We start from the raw sequence: 21057 nt of genomic DNA, 5'->3' as shown, positions 1-21057 counted from the left end.
TGGCTCGGGCTGCGCCACAAAATGGGTTCATTACAATATTTATTTAAAAGTGCACAATGCAATGCAAATACATGGGCCTTATGCTAACTTAATGTTTGGGAGACTTGATGACTGGCATTTCTAATGCAGAACATGTTTGCAGAGGCCTAGTGATTCAGGCCACTACAAGGAAATATGCATGGGTGACATGCACATGACATGTAACATAGGGTATATGTAGTGGACATATTTGGTCAGGCAAAATATCATTTTCCTCATTCCCTCCTTGTCTCCTACATAACCCTTTAGGATACATCTATATTCATGAGACCGTATAGTTGATCATACAGCATCATTTGTTCATCTTTAACTCTTTGTTTACGTGGATGGGGAATACAGGCAGTAGCACACAGGCCGCAAATCGCCGGACCACACTGCAAACAGAGACAGCAACCAAATACCAAATACCATGAGTAGGGCCATTCCTAGGAAGGACATAACTTTCCATCCCCATGCAGATATTACACCCCAGAACCAACTGGACCAAGTCCATGTGCCTGGGTCTTGATGTATGACATTAGCAATCTTGTGGAGCCTTGTTATTGCTTCGTACACAGATGGTGCATTATCTGGGATGAAATCGCAACAACTAGATCGGATGACTCTACAAGCTCCGCCTCTATCCGCCAAGATGACATCTAGAACGAGGCGGTTTTGAAGAACGACAAGTCTAATAGCAGACTGTTCCTGGGTCAAGTTCGCCAGGGCAGATGCAGTTATATTTACAACTGTTTCAAGAGTCCTTGTTAACCTGCGTATCAGTTTACTGTTTTGGACGGGACCTATGAAGAAAAAGAATCCTTTGTTGAAATCTGTATATTGCTCCAAAGCTGTTTCAGTCTGATCGATCCCTGCGGAATCTGTCTCTCTCTTTTGTCTAACATGTTCTAGTCGTGAATCTCTGTGATAATTTGATGGGGCTAGAAAAACGGGTGGCAATAAGAATGCTATATAACAAGTCCCACCCCAGTCCAAGGGCAGATGTACATAGGCTGTCTGACCACAAATGAAATAGGTATGGCGTGATGTTTTGAAAGAAGAAAGTACGTTATCATCAAACTCTACTACAGTGTTACACTTGCTGTGTCCCATATGTACTGAGCCTTTCTTACTAATACATAAATCACCTTTTGCTGGCAGGACTGATATAAACGGTGGACCTGTGTTTTGCTTGGGCTGAACGTTTAACATTATAAAATTAACAGATGCGTTTCCCTGTTCGTACTCTTCATTCTCTAAATCGGTTCCCTTTCTTTGGGGGAATCCGTCTTTGTCTGGAAAGCATGCTTCATTCATTACTTTATTCAGGTTTCCATATATCCAGCCACCTGGATAAGCTATGTACCTTCTATCTATTGATGTCATTAGAGCAAACCATGCTCCACACGAACCATTGTGTGAGAACGGTAAAGGGTAGAAGGGCAAGACTCCCTTCGTCTCTTGATAAGGTGGCATTTGGCCACATACCCAGCAATCGGTCGCATTGCTGGTCTGATGAGAATGGTGTAACATTCGAATAAATGTATTGTTACGTAGTGCAAGTCGATATGACAATTCATGGGGAGGCAGGTCACTAAATGTATGCTCTATGGTACTGTTACTGGAAGAGTGTATATGTGAGGAAATGGGAAAGAAAACATGTAGCAATAAACTAACACCAATTATAACAATGCACAGAATAAAAAGGATGATCAAAGTAACTATACACCTACTGCGTAATATCTTGCAGTACTTTTCCTTCTTATCTCTCTTCTCGCTATTCTCATATGTGATCTTATACATGTCAGAATCGAGTCTAACCGATTCACCACCGGGTGGGCTTAAACAATTAAACTACGTCTGACTTGCTAGTTCTTAATCTAGACCTATACTCTTGCTGAGGGGTATTGTCTAGCAAAGGTCAGTGTTCTTTATTAAAAGTTCCAAAGTTCCAAATAGTGATGAAGGTGAGTTCGGCCTTTACGTCCTTCCGCCAACTTCGGCGTCTTCCAACGTGGCTCAAGGGGACTTGAACGATCAAAGATCCTGAGGAGTCCAAATTCTCCTGGTGCTATGGCATGTTCCTTGACCTGGGTGTTGTCAGGGAAGGCGGCATCAACCTGTGAATGAAAAGAGAGTAGTGAAGAAATCAAGGAAGCCAGGTAATCTGTCAGCATGTTACTGTCAACATCAGTAATTTTCTTTGGCATAGGCGTACCTCACATATATCACCACATAATTATGTGGTAAATAAAATATAGTTCATAAGGAGATAGGCCTGTTCTGGAATGAGCTACCATACGCATGTAAAAGAGGGCAACCGGCAAGGCCACCATCCAATCCACGCCTTTGTCTGTACATATCTCAGCAACTTTGTCTTAATTGTCTGATTCTGTCTTTCTACAAGGCCTGCGGCTTCTGGGTGTCTGACACAATGGAATTTCCATGTATAACCTAACAGAAGGGACACTTGTTCCATTAGTTCAGAGGAGAATGGCTGATCGTTATCTGAATAGATCACATGAGGTAATTCATATCTGGGGAAGTACTGCGCACTACTTGTCTGGCTGTTGTAACAGCAGTATAATCTGGAACTGGATATGCTTCTGTCCATCTAGACAGTGCACAACTACTAAGACATATTTGTAACCTCTACATCTGTCCATTTGGATATAATCCGTCTGGAGAACTTCAAAAGGGTGGTCAGGAGGATGAAATCCGCCTTGTTCCACCGGAATGCCTTTACCTGGATTGAACTGACAACAGATCATACATGTTCATAGATCATACATGTTCGCACTTTCTGTTTCACTGCTGCACGTAGGTGCTTGTTAAACCAAATATTCTGTAAGCTGTCTATCATTGCCTTCTCTCCTAAGTGTGCGGGACTATGTGTTGTGTTTATGATTATTTGTATCATAGAATCTGAAAGAAACCATGTGCTTTTTCCCTTAGTCATCCAACCTTGGTTAGTCTGGACCCCTCCTTGTTCAGTCCATTTCTTTATCTCATCTGCAGTGGCATGTGTCTGTATGTCAAGTACATCTTGTGTAGGGTCCCTGACTGTCATACTTTATGTCAGTAATGGTACCTCTGTCCTTGTCGTGTCTGTTGGTGTCTGTAACTTTGGTGTGAGCTTTGCATTTCAGGATAGAAATGGCTGTAGGTAAATGTATGGCCTCTAACAGGGCCTGAATAAGCTGGCTGTGCTGAATCATGGTCCCATGGGAGGTCTCAAGAAACCTCTCTCTTTCTCCTCAGAACCCCGAAATCATGAACAACGTCAAAAGCGTATTGTGAGTCAGTATAAATGTTTACTTTTAAGTGCTTTGCTCTTATGCAGGCTTGTGTCAGAGCAATGAGCTCTGCCGCTTGAGCAGACAGGGTGTCTATTTTCTGTGTCTCTATGACTTCTGTGGTCACGGCATACGCTGCTACTAAGTCTCCTGTACTTGTTCTCATGCATGATCCATCTACATAGAGTGTCAGGTCTGGGTCTAGAAGTGCAATATCTGTCAGGTCTTGTCTTGGTTTATTCATTACTTCCACACAGTCATGTGGTGATGCATTTACTGTACTTGAGGGCAAAAGCGTTGCAGGATTCAGAATATTACAACGTCTGATCTCTATGTGTGGTTGAAATAATGTCAGTCCATATCCTGTCAGTCTCGCTACAGTCAAATGTAAAAATAAATAAAAATAAAAAAGCATAAAATGTTTACTGTAACATGGAGTCGCTTAAAACTGGCGCTTGACATAATGCTCTTTTTAATTCCTCAAATGCCAAGGTGTGTTCTTGTGTCCTAGGGAGAACAGTCAAAATGGCTGCCTTCTGTGTAGTTAACTGTATGAGCGGTTTGCTAGATATGCATACTGGGGAATCCATTGCCTACAGTAAGAAGTGAGGCCAATAAAGGCACGTACTTCCTTTTGTGTCCTGGGCTGTGAAAGGTTAGTAATGAGCTGTATGATTCTTGTGTTAGCTGTCTACCGTGTTAGCTGTATACCTGGTGTACCCTCCTTGGAAAGCAAGTGTTGTACACCACTTGCTTTACACAGAAAGTACAAGACTGTCAGAGATGCAATGTCACAGTCTGGTTCTGATCTTGCTGTAATTAGAATGTCGTTTATGTACTGTATCAGTGCTGTGTTGGCAGGCATGTGAATACTGTCTAGCTGTCTTTTCAATGCCTGACTGTAAATGCTAGGACTTTCTGACATCAATCTAGCAGAAATGATTATATAAAAATAAATAAATAAAGAAAAATGAATTCTCAATACAAAAACACTATTTTATTTTGGGGAACCCCTCTCAAAAGCACTTTACAGCACATAAAAATAAGATCCTACTCTAAATCCTGTTAATAGTATGACCATACTAACTACAATATGTTCTCTAAATGTATTTGAATAAAATCAAAGTATTCTTGTCATAGACAGAAGGCCTAGAAGCCTCGATACTCCTCACTCCTTTGAGAAGCAGCCCCTCCCTCTAGAATTATGTTCGCGCTCGGAGCTTTGAATCAATTCCAAGCCGGGCTACACTGTGATCTAAAATTGAATGACTGCCAGATGCTGAACTCATTGCAAGAGCAAGACTCCTGCCAATTATTCTGTTTACACTACTGGGGGACAAATTTATACATTTGCAAGCGTGACTTATCTGAAGTCAATGAAGCTCTCAATGTTGACCGTTTCAGAGGAGCAACTTGGCCCCCCTTTACATAAACATTGTCTCCGTGGCTCGTCAAGTATTTTTATTCTGTTCGCGAAGGAAGCCTGACTTAGCTGGAGAACAGCCAATAATCGTCCGCGGAAAGGAATTGGAGGATGGCCAATATCAACAAGACAGGCACTCCAAGAGAGAAAAAGCCCTCCCTTTACATAAACATCATTTACTGGGAACCAGGCCATCTCGGACGGACTGTGTCTCAAGGTCAAAAAAACACATTCCTTGTACTTCAAAACATATCTGTTCCCAGGCCAGAGCTTTCTAACTTTAACTGAAGCAAAATTTAGAACGTGGTAAAAAGTAAATTAATAAAGACATATATTATTCTGTAACTGAGTGACATGCTAGCATTTTAAATAATTCTGTACTGCTACTAGCTGCAAGGGAAACAATAAACAGAACAAAACAATCATGGCATGGAAACACACCATATTTTACTTTTTTGAAAATAACATGTTGTGGCGCCTCGGGGTCGGGGTGCTGGTCTAGGGGGTCGTCACACATGTCAAACTCCTTAATTCTGCATTGCATAACCAATATTTTCATAAGCAAGTGTGCAAGCTTTTCTATTCTACCTATTAAAAGGGCCAGATTCATACTTTTTCAAAAGGCCATCTTTTCTAATTTTAGTGGGGACTGTTCTCTGCACATATCAATTGAAGCAGCCTGTCATCACGCCATACCTATTTTCCAAGTCTTGTTTAATGAACACTGCTTTTACCGTGCAATATATCACCATTCTATCAGCAGCCTGTCAAAGTACATAAGTGAGCCTTGAAACTAAATGAATGCAAACTAAACTAATGTAGGGGACTCTTAGCAATGCATTAAGATGGTAGTGTATTATAGCTATCGAAAGGGCCACGTTCATTAATTTACAAAGAGCCACTTTCCTAAGTGAGTGGGATAACTGTCACACGCTATTCTAAAGGGCAGCTTGCATTGGGAAAAATATTCTGTAGAAACATTCCTATTAAAACAAAAAACACTGTTGCATTACACTAATTTAAAGCACATTCTCTAAGATCGGTCTGTTCTATAATTTCTTCTCTACCGTGAAAACATTAAAGCATTCTTCGTGGTGCAAACCCTTATCTCACATTTCAGAAATACGCCCATTGGATAACATGGCAAATCGCACCTCCACACAAAACATGCTTTTTCCACCACTTTCACAGCTCGGATCCCTTTCAAATTTGGCATCACAGTAGTCCAAGCTATTCCCTAAATCCTCACCAAAAAGCAACTAAATCCCTCCACTGGAACGGGTACGAATTTCCGCTCAAAAACACGCCCCCCCGCAAACACCAAAAAACGCCAAAATTCCTCAACACCTTGTTAAAGAAATACTGCCTACTCAGTACAAGATATTAACTCTTTGGCAGCTGAAGCACAATCTTTCCCCAATGACTGCAGTACATGGGAAAGTCATGAACTCATCTCTCCACGTTATCACATAACACATACGCACATCTTCAAAACATTTTCTCTAAGCACTTGAAAGAGATCCAGCTCTCTCCTGCCTAACGTAATGGCTAGGGACCTGATGATAACATGCTCTGCACAAGCCATAACTACATGGCGCTATTCACAAGCCATATTTACAAGAAACTCAACAAGTCACAAAAATGACACGCAATTCACAAGGCATATTTACAAGGAGCTATACTTAAGAAAATTCAACAAACTACTCACAAGTCTTAAGCACAAAGCGCTATGTACAAATAAACCAACTAGTTACTCACAAGGCACTTGCGCAGTCCAGAAGGGACTTGTCTAGATACAAGGAAATGAACGCTTCAGATGCTGTCGGCTTATTTCTACATACTCTAAAGGGTACAGGTGGTGGCGTTCTCTACCTACTGGGTCTTTCTGAGGTGGTCACTTTAGTTAGTTTTTCTGACAGAACGGGATAAATACCAGTTAACAACGGCATTTCTTGGCTTGTTTAGCTCTCTCTGCTTTATTGAATTCTTTCTCTGTTCTCCTATGTGACTCTTTGCGTCATAACTCAATGGCATCTTTCTGAGAGGGTCTTGACTTCTTTTTCCAAATGGCGTTTAGCCCATGCTTAGTATACATAAAATGACCAGGTGTGTCTCTAGGCCGGATTTTAACTGTCCTAGTAAACCTCTTCTGGTCCCTATCTGACGTAATTTTGAAAACAGAAACCAATACAATGGAAACACAATACACAAAAATAGACTGTAACAATCAACAATCATTCACACTAAAACAACATAACATTGAAACACTAAAACAGATACAACCTAAACTGATACAGAGAGTTAAACATGTACTTGAAAAACATTTTTGTGCACTGAAAATACAGTACAACCATACCGGTCCCAAAAATTGAGACACGTCTTTACAGGGCCCACGTTTTACTGTGGACACGTCTTGACCGTTCTCATCTAAAATGAGCCCGTCTTGAAACTAGATACATTCCCCATAGTGGTACTCACCAGGAAAGCAGAACTTGAAACTTGAAGGCCTTGGAAACTTGACTTGACTACGCTTGCGCCTTGGAACAGGTGGACCTCTGGAGACCTCGGACCTTGCTCTCTCACGGGCTGGGCCTCTGGTTGAGACGATCCGCGATTCTCACCGCCTCACATGGATGCCTGGTCGCAGTCCGTCCTCCTCCGTGGGCCTGAGGGAGTGGCAGGAAGTCCTGCTGGTGCGCTTTGAAGTCCGTCACGGCTGTAGAAGGGGGCAAAGACTAGACCGACAACTCCGGCGAGTGGGGAAAGGGATATGTCCCTGTAAGGGCGCCAAATTATGTGGTAAATAAAATATTACCCTGGCTGAATTTCTAGGCATTAACAATTAGCATGCATCAAGTGAGAAGCAGAGTCCGTGGTATCTGAGTTAAAATGGGCTTTATTCCAATAACTCGAGTCAAAGGGAGAATATGTTCCATCACCTCTGAGGTTCAGGAAGAGTCTTCTAATCATTTAATAACAAAACATTATATTATATACTTTTTACTCCTTGTACATAGGAGCAGGCGCAAGACAGAAAATGAGATAAGAACATGTGGGTGTACACTTGATGAGTCATAGGTGTGTGATAGGTAGGTGTCATAGGTGGGTGGGTACTTAGAGGAGGAGTTGGCATGACCAGCTCGAACTGTGCCCTAATTGTGCAATTTGAGCATGACGTGCAATTGACGTGTAACTGGGAGGAGGCTGACTTTCAACCTAGCAGAGAGATCTCTTATGTCAAGGCGACCAGCACATCTAGTACAACTGATATCTAGAGTCAGCAAGCAAAAGAAGCAAAGGTTGTTCGTCACTAAAAGACAGAGAGGGCATATTTATTCGTTCATTGCATGAGGGCTGTGAGCTCTTCTATGGTTGCAAGCACCGTAATTTACTTAAATGGAGTCAGAATGGCTAGGCCCTATCTCCCTCGGATAACAGTTATACATAATACAGTCTTGGCAGGCCTCTTGCTGGGCTTCTCTCGGCTGAGCTAGAAGTATGCGAGGCCAGAGGGACGTAACTGCAGCTTCAGTGTGTCAGGAGTCATGAAACACCCTTATTTCAGAAAAGTGGCTCGGGCTGCGCCACAAAATGGGTTCATTACAATATTTATTTAAAAGTGCACAATGCAATGCAAATACATGGGCCTTATGCTAACTTAATGTTTGGGAGACTTGATGACTGGCATTTCTAATGCAGAAAATGTTTGCAGAGGCCTAGTGATTCAGGCCACTACAAGGAAATATGCATGGGTGACATGCACATGACATGTAACATAGGGTATATGTAGTGGACATATATTGGTCAGGCAAAATATCATTTTCCTCAGGCGCCAAAGTTATTCCAAATAGAATGTTGTGAATTTCCTAACCATAACTACCCACTGGCGACTGCCAGTAGGTTATATATATATATATATATATATATATATATATATATATATATATATATATATATATATATATATATATATATATATATCTGATGCAATTTCAATGAAAGTGAATTACTGTTCTGTGGCCCACGCATGCAACCAGGAATTATTCAAGCAGATATAACTTCAACAAAGTTACTGCAGTGCAGAACCAGGGCTACAGATATGTAATGTTTTCTTTTTTTAAATTCAGAATTCCCGGGCACTCTTTCAGTTGCTATGCTGGTAGCGACAGGGTGCGTGGAATTGCCTAATCATAGGGGAACTGTCGATAATTTCAGTCGCCTTACTCAAACGATCAACCTTCTCACCTCAGAGCTCCAAATCCCACTCCGCGCTCTCATCCGTACACATCGCTGAGGCCTACATTCCTCAGCAACTGACCAATCACTCTGGTCCAACAACCACTTGCGCCATGGAGGGGGCAGTGGGCCTCTCTTTCATGATGGACCATTACTCTGAAGTCAGAATGAAGCAATACTCTGCTGTAGATACTATGATTAGTATCCTATTGGTATAGCCTGGCCTTCATTGTATATTGTGTATATTAATCCAGCCCGAATCATTCCCGCCAGTGTTTGTCGAAGTGCAGATACAATCCTGTTCTGCAAGTCTCTAAGAAGTTGAGTGTACTCTTCCATTCACTCCTTCTCTGTCAATGAAGAAGTGATCAAATGACACAATGGTTTTACTCCTTTTGAGTAATGTGGGAGATATGTTTACCCTCCGCTCTAAAATCCTACTTATGCAAGCAGCTTTTTGAGTGGATGTGGGAGCTACTTAGTCCAACAATGGTGCAAGAACTCTGGTGTGAGTTATTTTCCTTTACTGGACACTTTGTGGTCACTGCCTCTAAACTAGGAGACAAATTATGGAATGCTGTTCTTCATAGTATATGATACAAAACAGTGATTAATGGAATGCTTGAGTTAACCTCAGACAATGATAATTACTTGGGCTGCATCCCAGTCTATCCTTATTCTGCACAGCATGTCACCTCCGTTTAGATCTAGCTAAATGCAAATCAGCCTTCACCCTGGTCCAATGGGAACAGTCCAGCCCAAACTGCAAGCCAGGACCTCCCTGAACTGAAACACAAGCAACCCATTTCCACTCTCGCCCTAGTTATGCGCTCATCAGCCGTGTACAGCTTGGTTCCAGTGACACAGTGTGCACAGGACCCACGTCTGGGCATACCTGTCCTACTTAGGGTGACAAACTAAAGTATAAAAAACAGAGATGGATGGAATGCTTTAATTAATCTCATCAACTGGTAATTACTCGAGCTGCATTCCAGTCCACCATTTTTTTGCACACCATGCCATCTCAGTTTGGACCCAGCTGTATGCAAATCAATCTTGATCATGTCCCATAGTATATCAATGTTCTAACATTTCAAGGTGGCCATCATGATGATTCTAAATGTGGCAGCCATGCTTGACAATTAATACATTAGACTATTTACAACATCTCTGCCTTTCTGTTTAGTTAAATACGCACCATGTCTAAACAGCAGTATGTTTTCTTTTCTCTACTTGTATTCTTTTAATTTATTTTCCTTTTTTTTTTATTTGTGTGTCTTTTATAGCGGTTTTGTGAAAGTGTGAATGCAAGAATGAATCAGTGGATGGGTGAATGGATGCATGAGTGCAATGATGAGTGACAGAGTGCATGTTTCATGACTTTTTGAGTGTCTCAACTCAACAGTGCCACAAAAGGCGCTTTCATTCATATGCCTGACCTATTGGAATGGCCTATGCTTGAATTAAATTGTAGTTAGTCAGAGTTTGGTATATTGTTACTCTTTTCAGTGTGATGCAGATTCAACTTACTTCATTGGAACGCTATGTGGATTTCCTATTGGACTGTGGTGACCAGATTCTTGGTTCCAGGTTTGATGATTGAACTCTGCTGGTTGTGGAATCAGGCCGGTCACCCTGGACATGGGCTCTAGCTCCTGTTGTATTAATAAAACAGATTTCTTTCATCATACCTTGGGTGGATCCCTCCTTGGCTATTGCTGTTGACTTGGTAACAGGATCCTACATTTTAGTCTGTCACTGAGTAGCGCTTGGGATTGCCTGCTGTGCAGTGTGCTACAACAGTGCCCTACTTACTACTATATGAGGCAGCAGACACTGAGCATTGCATTTACATTTACTCTGCCTTATCTTATATTTCCTGTCCTTCCTTCCAAAGATGGAGACCCACAACAATAACAGACTGTCGGTCCTCTTCACAACAGCCAATCTGCAGGAGGGGACAGTCACTGCCTAAGTTCAGCATCTGACCATGGGTGAATTACAAAAGCTGAGAACTATAACACATACATGAGAAAAATCCTTTACAACGCAACCATTACATCGCACCACACTTACAACGCAGTCATTACATCGCAACATCCTTTACAATGCATGTCACTACAACGCAGGCATTACAACGCATACCATTACAATGCATAGCATTACAACGCATAGTACCCCTACACTATCCAAAACCTACCCTACTGTTGCACCCACTGGAGTTCGAATAGTAATTTTTACCCCTACACTATCCAACACTTACCCTACTGTTGCACCCAGCGTCGGATTGGTAACACGGGCATTCGGGCAATGCCCGAGGGGCCGGTGTCCGAGTTTTGCTGTGGGCTGCTTTTTTGAGCAGTCTGGGGGGCGATTTGGGCGCTGTCTCTATTGTTCGAACAGCCAGCAGCCCAGTAGGTGTCTGAGTGGACTTACTAGAGGCAGATAGGCGCTCATTACCTCTGTTTAGCCACAGGCAGAGGTGTCACTCCCTTTGTCTCGCAGGCCGGCCCATTAATGTGTGCACATACTGAGGGGTGGGCGGTCTGAGTAGAAGTGGCCTAACTTGTTTCACCACTGTAAATTGAAACGTGCATTTTCTTAACCCCCCTGCATAAAGTTTTTTTTATAAGATTACGCCAAGCAGTGATTTGAGGAGTGATTATGCAAATGTGGGCCGATTTTTTTTTGGCTTACCCGGGCCGATTTTCAATCCCAATCCAACCCTGGTTGCACCCCCTGGAGTTAGAATAGTAATTTTTACCCCATACTATCTAATTCTTACCTGAAATGCATTGTAATGGTATGCGTTGTAATGGTATGCGTTGTAAATGTAGAATGCAATGTAATGGAATGCGTTGTAAAGGTCGTTTCTAAAAATGCGATGTAGTGTCATGCGATGTAATGGAGTGTGTTGTAAAGCATGTTACGATGTAAAAACTGCGTTGTAAAGGCATGCATTGTAAATGTATGCGTTGTAACGTCATACATTCCACATATATACATAACGATTTTATAACAAGCTTCCTGCACATATTTGTAGATAGTCTTCAGGTTTCCAGGGCTTACTCAAAGCAGAGGCACGTATGAATGTTCACTGGTGCCTGGTATATTTATAAATGTCTCCAACTCCTCCTCGCTGGCTCATCCAAACCAGCAGATTGTCTTTGGGGCAGCCAGAAAATTTCATAAAGAGAACTGATACTCAGATTGCGTACAAGTACTACTCATGTTCAGCATATAATGAGTCCCACCCTGGCAATGTGCTGGGTTTGCCAAGGTGAAATAATTACAAATCCAGTTTGCGCTTAGTTGGGCCTTAATATCATTCAAGATGTTTTCCCAATTTCTGATGAAATACCCTAATTCGTTAGCAGCTCTGTAATAGCTTTGAACAATAAATACTCTTTGTACAATCATATTATACATTTTCCCTAGCTTTTAGATCACTCCCAACACCTAACACTTTGTCAGCAGCCAATGCGGGATTGGAAGTCATTTCTATGGGCCTTTTCGTTACAACCATCGTCACCTCTATTTTCCTTTTCTTGCTAATAAAGATCCTCTTCCTGACCTTGTCTGCCGCTAGCTTTGGTTCTATAAAAAGCGCCAGCCAATTCACTCTTACTGGTGCCAAGGATTTGACACTGAGCAGCAGACACACTTCTTTATCTCAGTAAAGATCATCGCTGTAAAAAATATATTGGAGAAGGGAAGGAGCACAGGCTCCATTTTGAAAAGTGAGATACAAGTACTTATGTGTTCATATGCAGACAAGACACACTTCAAATGGCTTATTTTGTACTATGATCTCTCAGACATACGTGTTAGTACACTAAGGGCCTAATTCACAAGGGTAAAGTTAGACATAAAGTCTAACTTTGGAGCTGAAGTCTAAGTTTGGACCTAAAGTCTAGGGGCCTGATTCACAAAGGTAAACTTAGACCAAAAGTCTAAGTTTAGGACTTTCAGTATTCACAAAGGTAAGCAATGAGTAGTGTCTTTACGTCCGCACTCGGCGGAGTTTCCGCACTCAGGGCGGAATTCCATCCTGAGTGGGGAGTATCAACTCCGGGTGCACAGGTCCACTGCGCGTGTGGAACGGATACTCCGCACTCAGGGTAGAGATTCCACCGAGTGCAGACTCTCCACCGGAGTGCGGACGTAAAGATACTACTCATGATTTACCTTTGTGAATACCGAATGTCCTAAACTTAGACTTTTGGTCTAAATTCACCTTTGTGAATAAGGCCCAAACTTTTCACCCGAATTATAACTTTACACCTAAAGTCTAAAGGCTTGAATCACAAAGATAAAGTTAGATCAAAAGGTTAACTTATTATACGATACTTCAAACCTTATGACTTTTCAGATTCACAAAGTTAAGTTAGTTGTAGTAACGTTACTACTAGTTCTAGCAAGACTTTTGGTCTAAGTTAGACTTTTGGTCTAACGTTATCTTTGTGAATTGGGCCATAAACATCCTGCCAGAAAAATTGCATAGCAAAGGAATTCAGCCTTTAAATTGGTTATTTAAATAGTATTTCAGCTGCTTTGATTGGTATGGGACAGTGACATCGTTGTGAAGAATGGTTTAAGTTGGGAGAGGAGGCTGATAGGAAAGGTGAAAAGCAAATTAACAAATTCAAAAGTCTCTTTAATCACTGTAAACATAATGGTACCTGATATACTTCTCTTAAATTGAATTGAAATTCCAAGTGGCAGTTTAGAAAAGAACTATCCCCTAGATGCATCATTGTTGCCGTTGCGATTCCTAAATTGCGAAAATTAAGGAAGCGCAATTTAGAAATCGCAAACGGCAATGCATGAACAATTCACATTTTTTTTGCGATTCGGTATTTTTCCTTAATTGCGATTCACAATTTGCGAATCGCAATTAAGGAAAACCCTTCCCATTGATTCCTATGGGCCAAAAGGCCCATAGGAATCAATGGGAAGGCAATCACAGTTTGCGAATTTCAAATTGCGATTCGCAAAATGTGAATGCAATTTCAAGGGTGCTGGGGGGGTCCATAGAACCCCTCCCTGCACCCCTGAAATGTAACTTTAAATGCAAGTGTGTAAATTTAAACTTCCAAAAATGCAATTTGTGCATATTTGATAGTTTTAGGTAAAATAGCATGAAGTTCAATTTCATGCTATTTTACCCCTTCCAAACTGCGAATTCACAATTGAAAAATAATCATGCATTGCATTTAAAAAATCTCTAATTGCGATTTCTTAAATGCATTCGCAATTTTAGAAATTGCAACACACACACTCTCCCTTTCTCTAGACAGAGAATACATTCTTTTTGGGTATTTTACAAAATATGTTTTCTCTCACTTTGTACCACTAGCAATCTGCATTCATTAGAGCCAAGCTTTTTTACGCAAAACCCTATTTACTAAAAAAAAAGTAGACAGAGTTTTGCGTTGTTAGCTCTGGAGGTCTTGCGATGTGCAAGATGGTGCCTCGATTCGATGCGACAATCCTGGTGCAATGCGAGAAGATGGCGCCCTTGATGCGACGATGCGGTGACGATGTGTAGACGCCCTGGCAGCCTTGTGACGACTCTGTACGTTGGAGCCGCGACAGGCCCTGCGACACGCTTCTCCGGCGATGCAATGGCGACCCTCTCGATGGCGTCACGCTTCTCCGGTGATGCGACAGCAGACAGCTTCGATGAAGACATGCTTCCTGGGAGATGCGGAAATGGCACACTTCTCCGGCGATGCGACGTTTACAGCTGCGGCAGCGACACGCTTCTTCTCGTTGCATCGCGCTTCCATCTCCCAGCCACACGCAGTTAGAATTCCCATCAAGGAAATTCAGAGGGGAGCTGGAGATTAAGTCTTTTGTCCCTGAGGCTTCAGCAGGAGGCAAGCACAAGTTCAAGCCCTTGGAGTAATATTCTGCAAGATGATGAAAGTCCTTAAAAAGTTCCTTCTCCTTTCCTTGGCAATGAAGAAACCACTGCGGCCAACCCAGCAAACAGCACACTGGCAGAGGGGCAGTCCAAAACTCCTGCAGCTTTCTTGTTTCTTCTCCTTGGCAAAAGGTTTGTCTTGTTCCCAGAAGTGATCTAAAGTCCTTGGGTCTGGGTCCCAATATTTATACTACTTTCTCCTTGTTCTCTGAAGGCAGAGAGGCCTCTGCCTAGTCCAAACCAGTTCTTAAGCACTTTGTTTACAGGACTCCTTCTTTCCTTCCACAGTGTAGGGCAGAAACATCAGAGGAGGTGGATCCAGCATTGTGGAGGGAAAGCACAGCCCTGTAGCACTTTGTTGACATGATCCCTTCTCTTCTTTCACAGTGCAGGGCAGAGACAACAGCCGCACCCCAGGGGGTGGAGCCAGCATTGTGGAGAGAAGGCCCAGCCCTATTCAGTTCCCAGGTGCAACTCCTCCCTCCCATCTAGATGCAGATCCTCCTATTCACCACTGGGCTGACTCATTCTGTCTCCTGGAATCCCCCATCCCTGTCACTCAAACTCCAGACAAGGAATACACAACCTAGCAGAGGCAGGCTTTGGATAGTTAGACAAGAAAATACCTACTTTCTAAAAGTGGTATTTTCAAACACAGAATGTTAAAACCAACTTTACTAAAAGATGTATTTTATCATTCTGAGTTCAGGCATACTAAATTCGAATTTCTACCATGTTCCCTGAGTCAGTTAGGATTATAAAATGTAATAATCTAACTGCCCATTCTTGCCTTGCACTAGTGAAAAACGAAAATGGCTGTAATTCACTAATAGGACATGCTACACACACCAGGGCATGTCCTACCTTATACTTACAATGCACCCTGCCCTTGGGCCTACCATAGGGGTGTCTGATATGAAGCAAAGGGGAAGTTTAGGGACTGGCAAGTGGGTGCACTGGCCAGGTTGACATGGCAGTCTCAGACTGTACACAGGCCTTGCAATGGCAGGTCTGAGACACACTTTACAAGCTGCTTCTGTGAGTGGCACAACCAGTGCTGCAAGCCCACCAGCAGCATTTGATTTACAAGCCCTGGGGACACATGGTGCACTGTACTAGGGTCTGACAAGCAAATCAAATAACCCAATCATGGAATCACTAATTAATACATCAATTTAACATAGGGAGCACTTTCACTGTGGCACTGAAGAGCAGTAGCACAGTGCCCAAAAGCAAATATCCAGCAAAAACATATCAAAATCAGAGGAGGCAATCTGATAAAATGGAAGGGAGACTCACTACAATGATGCCAGGTCTAACATGCGTCAAACAATAACGCCTGCCTCCACAACTGTGAAAATGTACCTGCTCGTCACAACTGCAATATATATTGTGTTGTATACATATATTTTGAACTCTTGGGGGAATTGTGCTTGTTCGCCCACCTGTACCTCCCTGCGGGCTCACTGCGAATACCATGGCTAGGCATTATTATGACTAGTCAGTACGTCTCATTTTCGCTCTTGTGTTTTCATTATTGTATTTCTATAGTTATTTATTCATTCCTTAAAATTCAATAATAATAATAATTTGAAATAAAAAAAACAATAACGCCTATTGAAAATAGACACTGTCAAAGAGAAATGCTTTTAATTCTCCTCTCTTTTCTTACTTTGCATATGTGCTGCACTGTACCACACACTTACAAAGCGGGAAAAGTATTTAAGTTAGTCTAAGCATTGTGGACCAGATTTATCAACATTTGCCTCACCCTTGCAGCACGCAAGGAGGCGAAGGGCAAACCAAAACCTACATGAGACTTATCAAGCCATGCAAGGCTCCTTTGCTGGCCCTGCATGGTTTGATAAATCTAGAGTAAAGCCAGGCCTTGTAAATCTCTGTCTTGCATTACTCAGCCCCAGGAAGGCATTCCATGGGAGGAGCGTGGGTGGTCCCACGCATCCACCCATGGATTTTGGTGCATTCTCAGATTTACCATCAGGGGTAGACCTAGAAATGCATCAAAATGCTAGCCCTCCTAAGGGGAGGCGTACTTTTCTCTTTCTATGTGTGCTGCATTCTTCATTGCACATAGAAAGAGGAAAAGGCCTCTCTGGATTGTTTTTGTGCTGGAAGGTGTACCTTCCTGCACAAAAACAATCCTGCCTACAATTCAGGCACCCTTGCAACATGACGCTAAGGTGCCTGCGTTGCAGTCAAAAATGCGCCAGCACTAAGAAAGGTCCGGAATATGACATATAATGTTAAATATGGCGCATTCCTGCCCTTTCCCTTTCACGCAGTGCAGCCCATCGCTGCAAGATGACGTGCTGCATTTTATTGCATGAATGATCGATAAATATGCCCCTGTAATATGTACTGGTAAGGTACCCATTCAGTTCAAAACCTATGCTAGACTTACGCAGCCACTCTTACACTATGGTGCAAAAGTGTGTGCATAGGGCATGGCTACCTGATTGTGAGCCGGCGCTAGGAAGAAACGAGGAGAGTGCCATATCTGTGTAAATGTGGCACTTTCCTGCTCGCTCCTTTTCACGCAGCGCATCATTTTTGCATGCTGCGCTGCATGAGAATTTAGTAAATAGACCCCTACGTGCCAGCGTGATTGTTGGGAAATTTGAAGCTCTCCCCCCACCCACCAATCTTACAGACCAAGCTATGCCCCTGGGAAAATAGGTGGGGCATCTTGTGATTTGTGGTTTATTGAACTTAAAACCTTGAATACTTATGATTTTGTTCAGCATGGCCTGTGGCACCCCTAACCACAGCACTTTTCTTACTTTTAGATCCTGGATGATCCAAAAACCACCAATAATACTCTAGGTTTTTGAAATTCCCCAAGTGATTTTCATTGTAAATGGCTCAGTGTGGGAGACCCAAAAGCAATAAATCTTATAGTCCTTCATGGCCTCTGCCACCTTTAACCATAACCCGTCTCTGTTTTTAGATCTTAAATGAACCTAAGGCCACCAATGGATTTTGTCATCTGAGTTGATAGCATTTTTAAAGTATCTGCTGGAATGCACATTGCGAGTGCCTAGAAGGCTGACAATATCCTTCATGCATGTTCAAAATGTGTATTTTTCCAAAGTAATAAAGAGAGATCTATATATATCCTTTAATTCTGCCAAATCCTACAGTCAAAAGTTAGGTTATGTTTAGAGATGAGTGAGGGTTTAGGGTACTGCTTGTGTAAGATGCGGGGTATGGTAAGGATTGTAGTCAAGGTTAGGTTTAGGGTTTCAGTTAGGGTTAGGACTACCTGTATGATATGTGATAAGGAAAATCTGTTAGGGCTAAGGTCAGGTTTAGGGCTAAGTTTAGAATCAGGGTAAGTGCAAGGTTTGAAGTCAGGCATGATTTTAGGGTTAGAATTAGGGAGGGGTTTAAATTTAAGGTTAGTATCAGGGTTAGATTTAGATTCCTATTGTTATTATGGTAAGGGTTAGGATTGATGCTCTTGTTAGTTTTAGGGTTGCTATACTTATGCTCACAGTTAAGGTAATTGTAACTATTATGACTAAATTGAGAGATGCTTTAGGCTTAAATGGTATTCTATGTACTCAGTTGTTTGAAAGAAGCTCAAGTAAAAAGTGTAACTTGTTTTCCCCAGATGAAGGCTCCTAATGATCCACAGCTCCCGAGCATCAGTGCCAATCCACAGTGTCCACAAGCAGATGCTGAAAAAGTAAGCTCAAGTTTGCATTTACCACAAATATTCCCACCATTTGGAGATTAGGACAGGGAAGGCTTTTGGGTTAGGCAAGAGAGAGAGCTAGAGTTAGGTAAGGGGAAGGGATGGGATTAAGGGTAGTGTTATAATAAAGATTAGGGCTGACGGACGTTAAGATGAGGTTAAAATGAAGAAGGGAAGTACAGCTAAGAAAGTGACATAGTTAGATGTGGCCTAAGCATAAGGCATGCTTTAGAGCTAAAGGCAAGTTTATGGCTAAGGGCAGCTTCAAGACATCAAATAATTAGACTAAGGATAAGTATTAGAGTCGAGATTATGCTGGAGTTAGTTAGAGACGGACACATGTTAGGGTTGATGTTAGGTTTAAAGTTATTCGATTTGGGAATATGTTAAAGGTTAAAATAAGGTTAAAGGTAAGGGTAAGATTGGAGCCTGAGGTATAAGTAGATGGAGGTTAGGATAGAGTTAGGATCAGACTTTTGGCGACTGGTTATCATTAGAGTGTAGCGTTGAGTTATGTTTATACTTATATTAAAGATAAGTGAGTTTAGGTTAGGGTTAGAGTTATGGTCAGTGTTAGAATTAGGGTATGGGTTACACATTATGTTAACGTTTTTGTTAAAGGTAGAATCAGGGTTATTTAAGGGTAATGTCTGAGACCCAGATTAGGAAAATATGAAGGTTCAGGTTGATAACAGGTATGGCTTAGATTTGAGTCACACCTGGATCTTGGGTTAGGGTGATGGTTAATGTTGAATTTAGAGTTAGGATTAGAGACAACATTAGGTTTGCTTTCATCCTTCATGTTCACCCTGTTTGTAAATAGTACATTAAACTATATATGGACAGCCGTGGTCCGTGCAGGTAACAGTGATTGGGTGGTGGGGCCGCACAATGGGGGTATTTTGAGGGACGATGCTGAGGGGAAATAAAAAAAATAATAAATTTTTCCTCTGCATCGTCCCTCAAAATCCCCCCTTACCTGGCCTCACCGCTGTTACCTGCACGGACCGCGGCTGTATATTGACATGTATTGTTGGGTGCTTACTTGTGATTTTGTGCACATATGTTTGATATATCATTGTCATTCATGGAACCGTTGTTTTAATCGTATTGCTGAACTCAAATGTATAATCTGCTTTTTTCATCAACAATATTAATTAGAGCCATTAAATTACATCTCTTTTTTCACCTGGTTGTTACTCTTGTTTTCATTTAAGGAAAAGGCTGCAAGTGACCCACAATTGATCGATAGTGCTTCTGCACCCCAGGCTCTTCACACAAATGCTGAAAAGGTAAAATGATTTTACATTTCCTACTGACATTTATTGCCTTAGCCTCCCCTTAGAGTATGTTGCCTCTTGCTATGCCTGTTTGCTATTTTCCCCTCCAAATGACTGAATTAGTAAAGCAGATTACCTCCATGAAGATTTATCAATGTTACAGACATAGATGGAATTGGAGAAGGCAAAGAGTAAAGGCCTCATCTTGAAAAGTGAAATACAAGTACTGATGTGTTTATGTAGATTATGGAAATACATTCAATGTGAATGAATTTAGGGGTGGCACTCCTGTATTGGCATATTTTGTGGTACAACCTCTCAGACATACTTGTTCAGACAGTAAATGTTTATGTTCTTTGCTCACAAATAAAAAGCAGCAGCACAGAGGATGTATAGGTGTTAATTATATGCATTAGTAGATAAGGGAAATATAACTCTCATTCATGACTTTGACACATGCTGTACGAAAGTGCCCCTTTTTGACGTGCTCACCCCCACGTTTTGCCTCTCATTTCGATCCAATCTTGACTGGAGGTGCATTAGGTTCCTGATAACCTGGTTCCCAGTGACAGATCTCTTTCCTATAAATGTGCAATTGGTCCCCAATTAACAATACCTTTGGAACCCCTATAAGTTCCTAGCAAGTGTTACCCCCAGTACCTAGGGCATGGAGGACTAAAGAAGATCTCCGAGAGCTGCAGAATGAATGGTGCATCTCTGAGAGATCCCTCAGCATCTAAACACATACTGCCACTGCCGGCAGCGTGTCTTGGTACAGAGAAAACTGAAGTCATGACATGGCAGACAGCCCTGTGTGCTATGCCTTGAGACACTGCATGCAGAATAGGTAAGACACCCCAACATTGCTACACAGTTCCTTGTGTGTCCAGCTTTTGAGGCAGCAATAAAAAATGTCATGATAACTCTTGTGATTCCTGTTCCAGCTAGAGAGTCGGATCGGAGTTTTGTCTAGGGACAGTTTAGACTCTTCATAAAGTAGCGCAGAGGGTTAATATCTTGCCTCCTGCAAAAAAAAGATCTGTATCTTATGTGTATACCTGAGTGGATTAGTAACACCAGCCTTTACAAATGCTTTAAAAGAAATAAAATGAAATGTATTGGAGACAGAGCGGCTATAGAGAGATGAGAGGCACTTT

At 41.9% G+C, this 21057-nt stretch overlaps 1 protein-coding gene across 2 annotated transcripts in view; it reads left to right on the top strand.

The window, feature by feature from the left end:
* LOC144828401 (NFX1-type zinc finger-containing protein 1-like) overlaps positions 1-21057 on the top strand; it is a 1040362-nt gene that overhangs the window by 283228 nt on the left and 736077 nt on the right. For both annotated transcript variants that reach the window (XM_078686524.1, XM_078686523.1), the window contains exons 4-5: positions 18537-18611; positions 19838-19912. In XM_078686524.1, coding sequence (XP_078542650.1) covers positions 18537-18611; positions 19838-19912 — 150 coding nt within the window. The remainder of the gene's footprint in view (positions 1-18536; positions 18612-19837; positions 19913-21057) is intronic.

Source organism: Lissotriton helveticus, chromosome 4_1 (assembly GCF_964261635.1).
Source record: "Lissotriton helveticus chromosome 4_1, aLisHel1.1, whole genome shotgun sequence".
In the NCBI taxonomy this organism is placed as follows: Eukaryota; Metazoa; Chordata; class Amphibia; order Caudata; family Salamandridae; genus Lissotriton; species Lissotriton helveticus.
The sequence above is the reverse complement of the archived record's forward strand: the minus strand, read 5'-3'. Positions and strand labels throughout refer to the sequence as shown.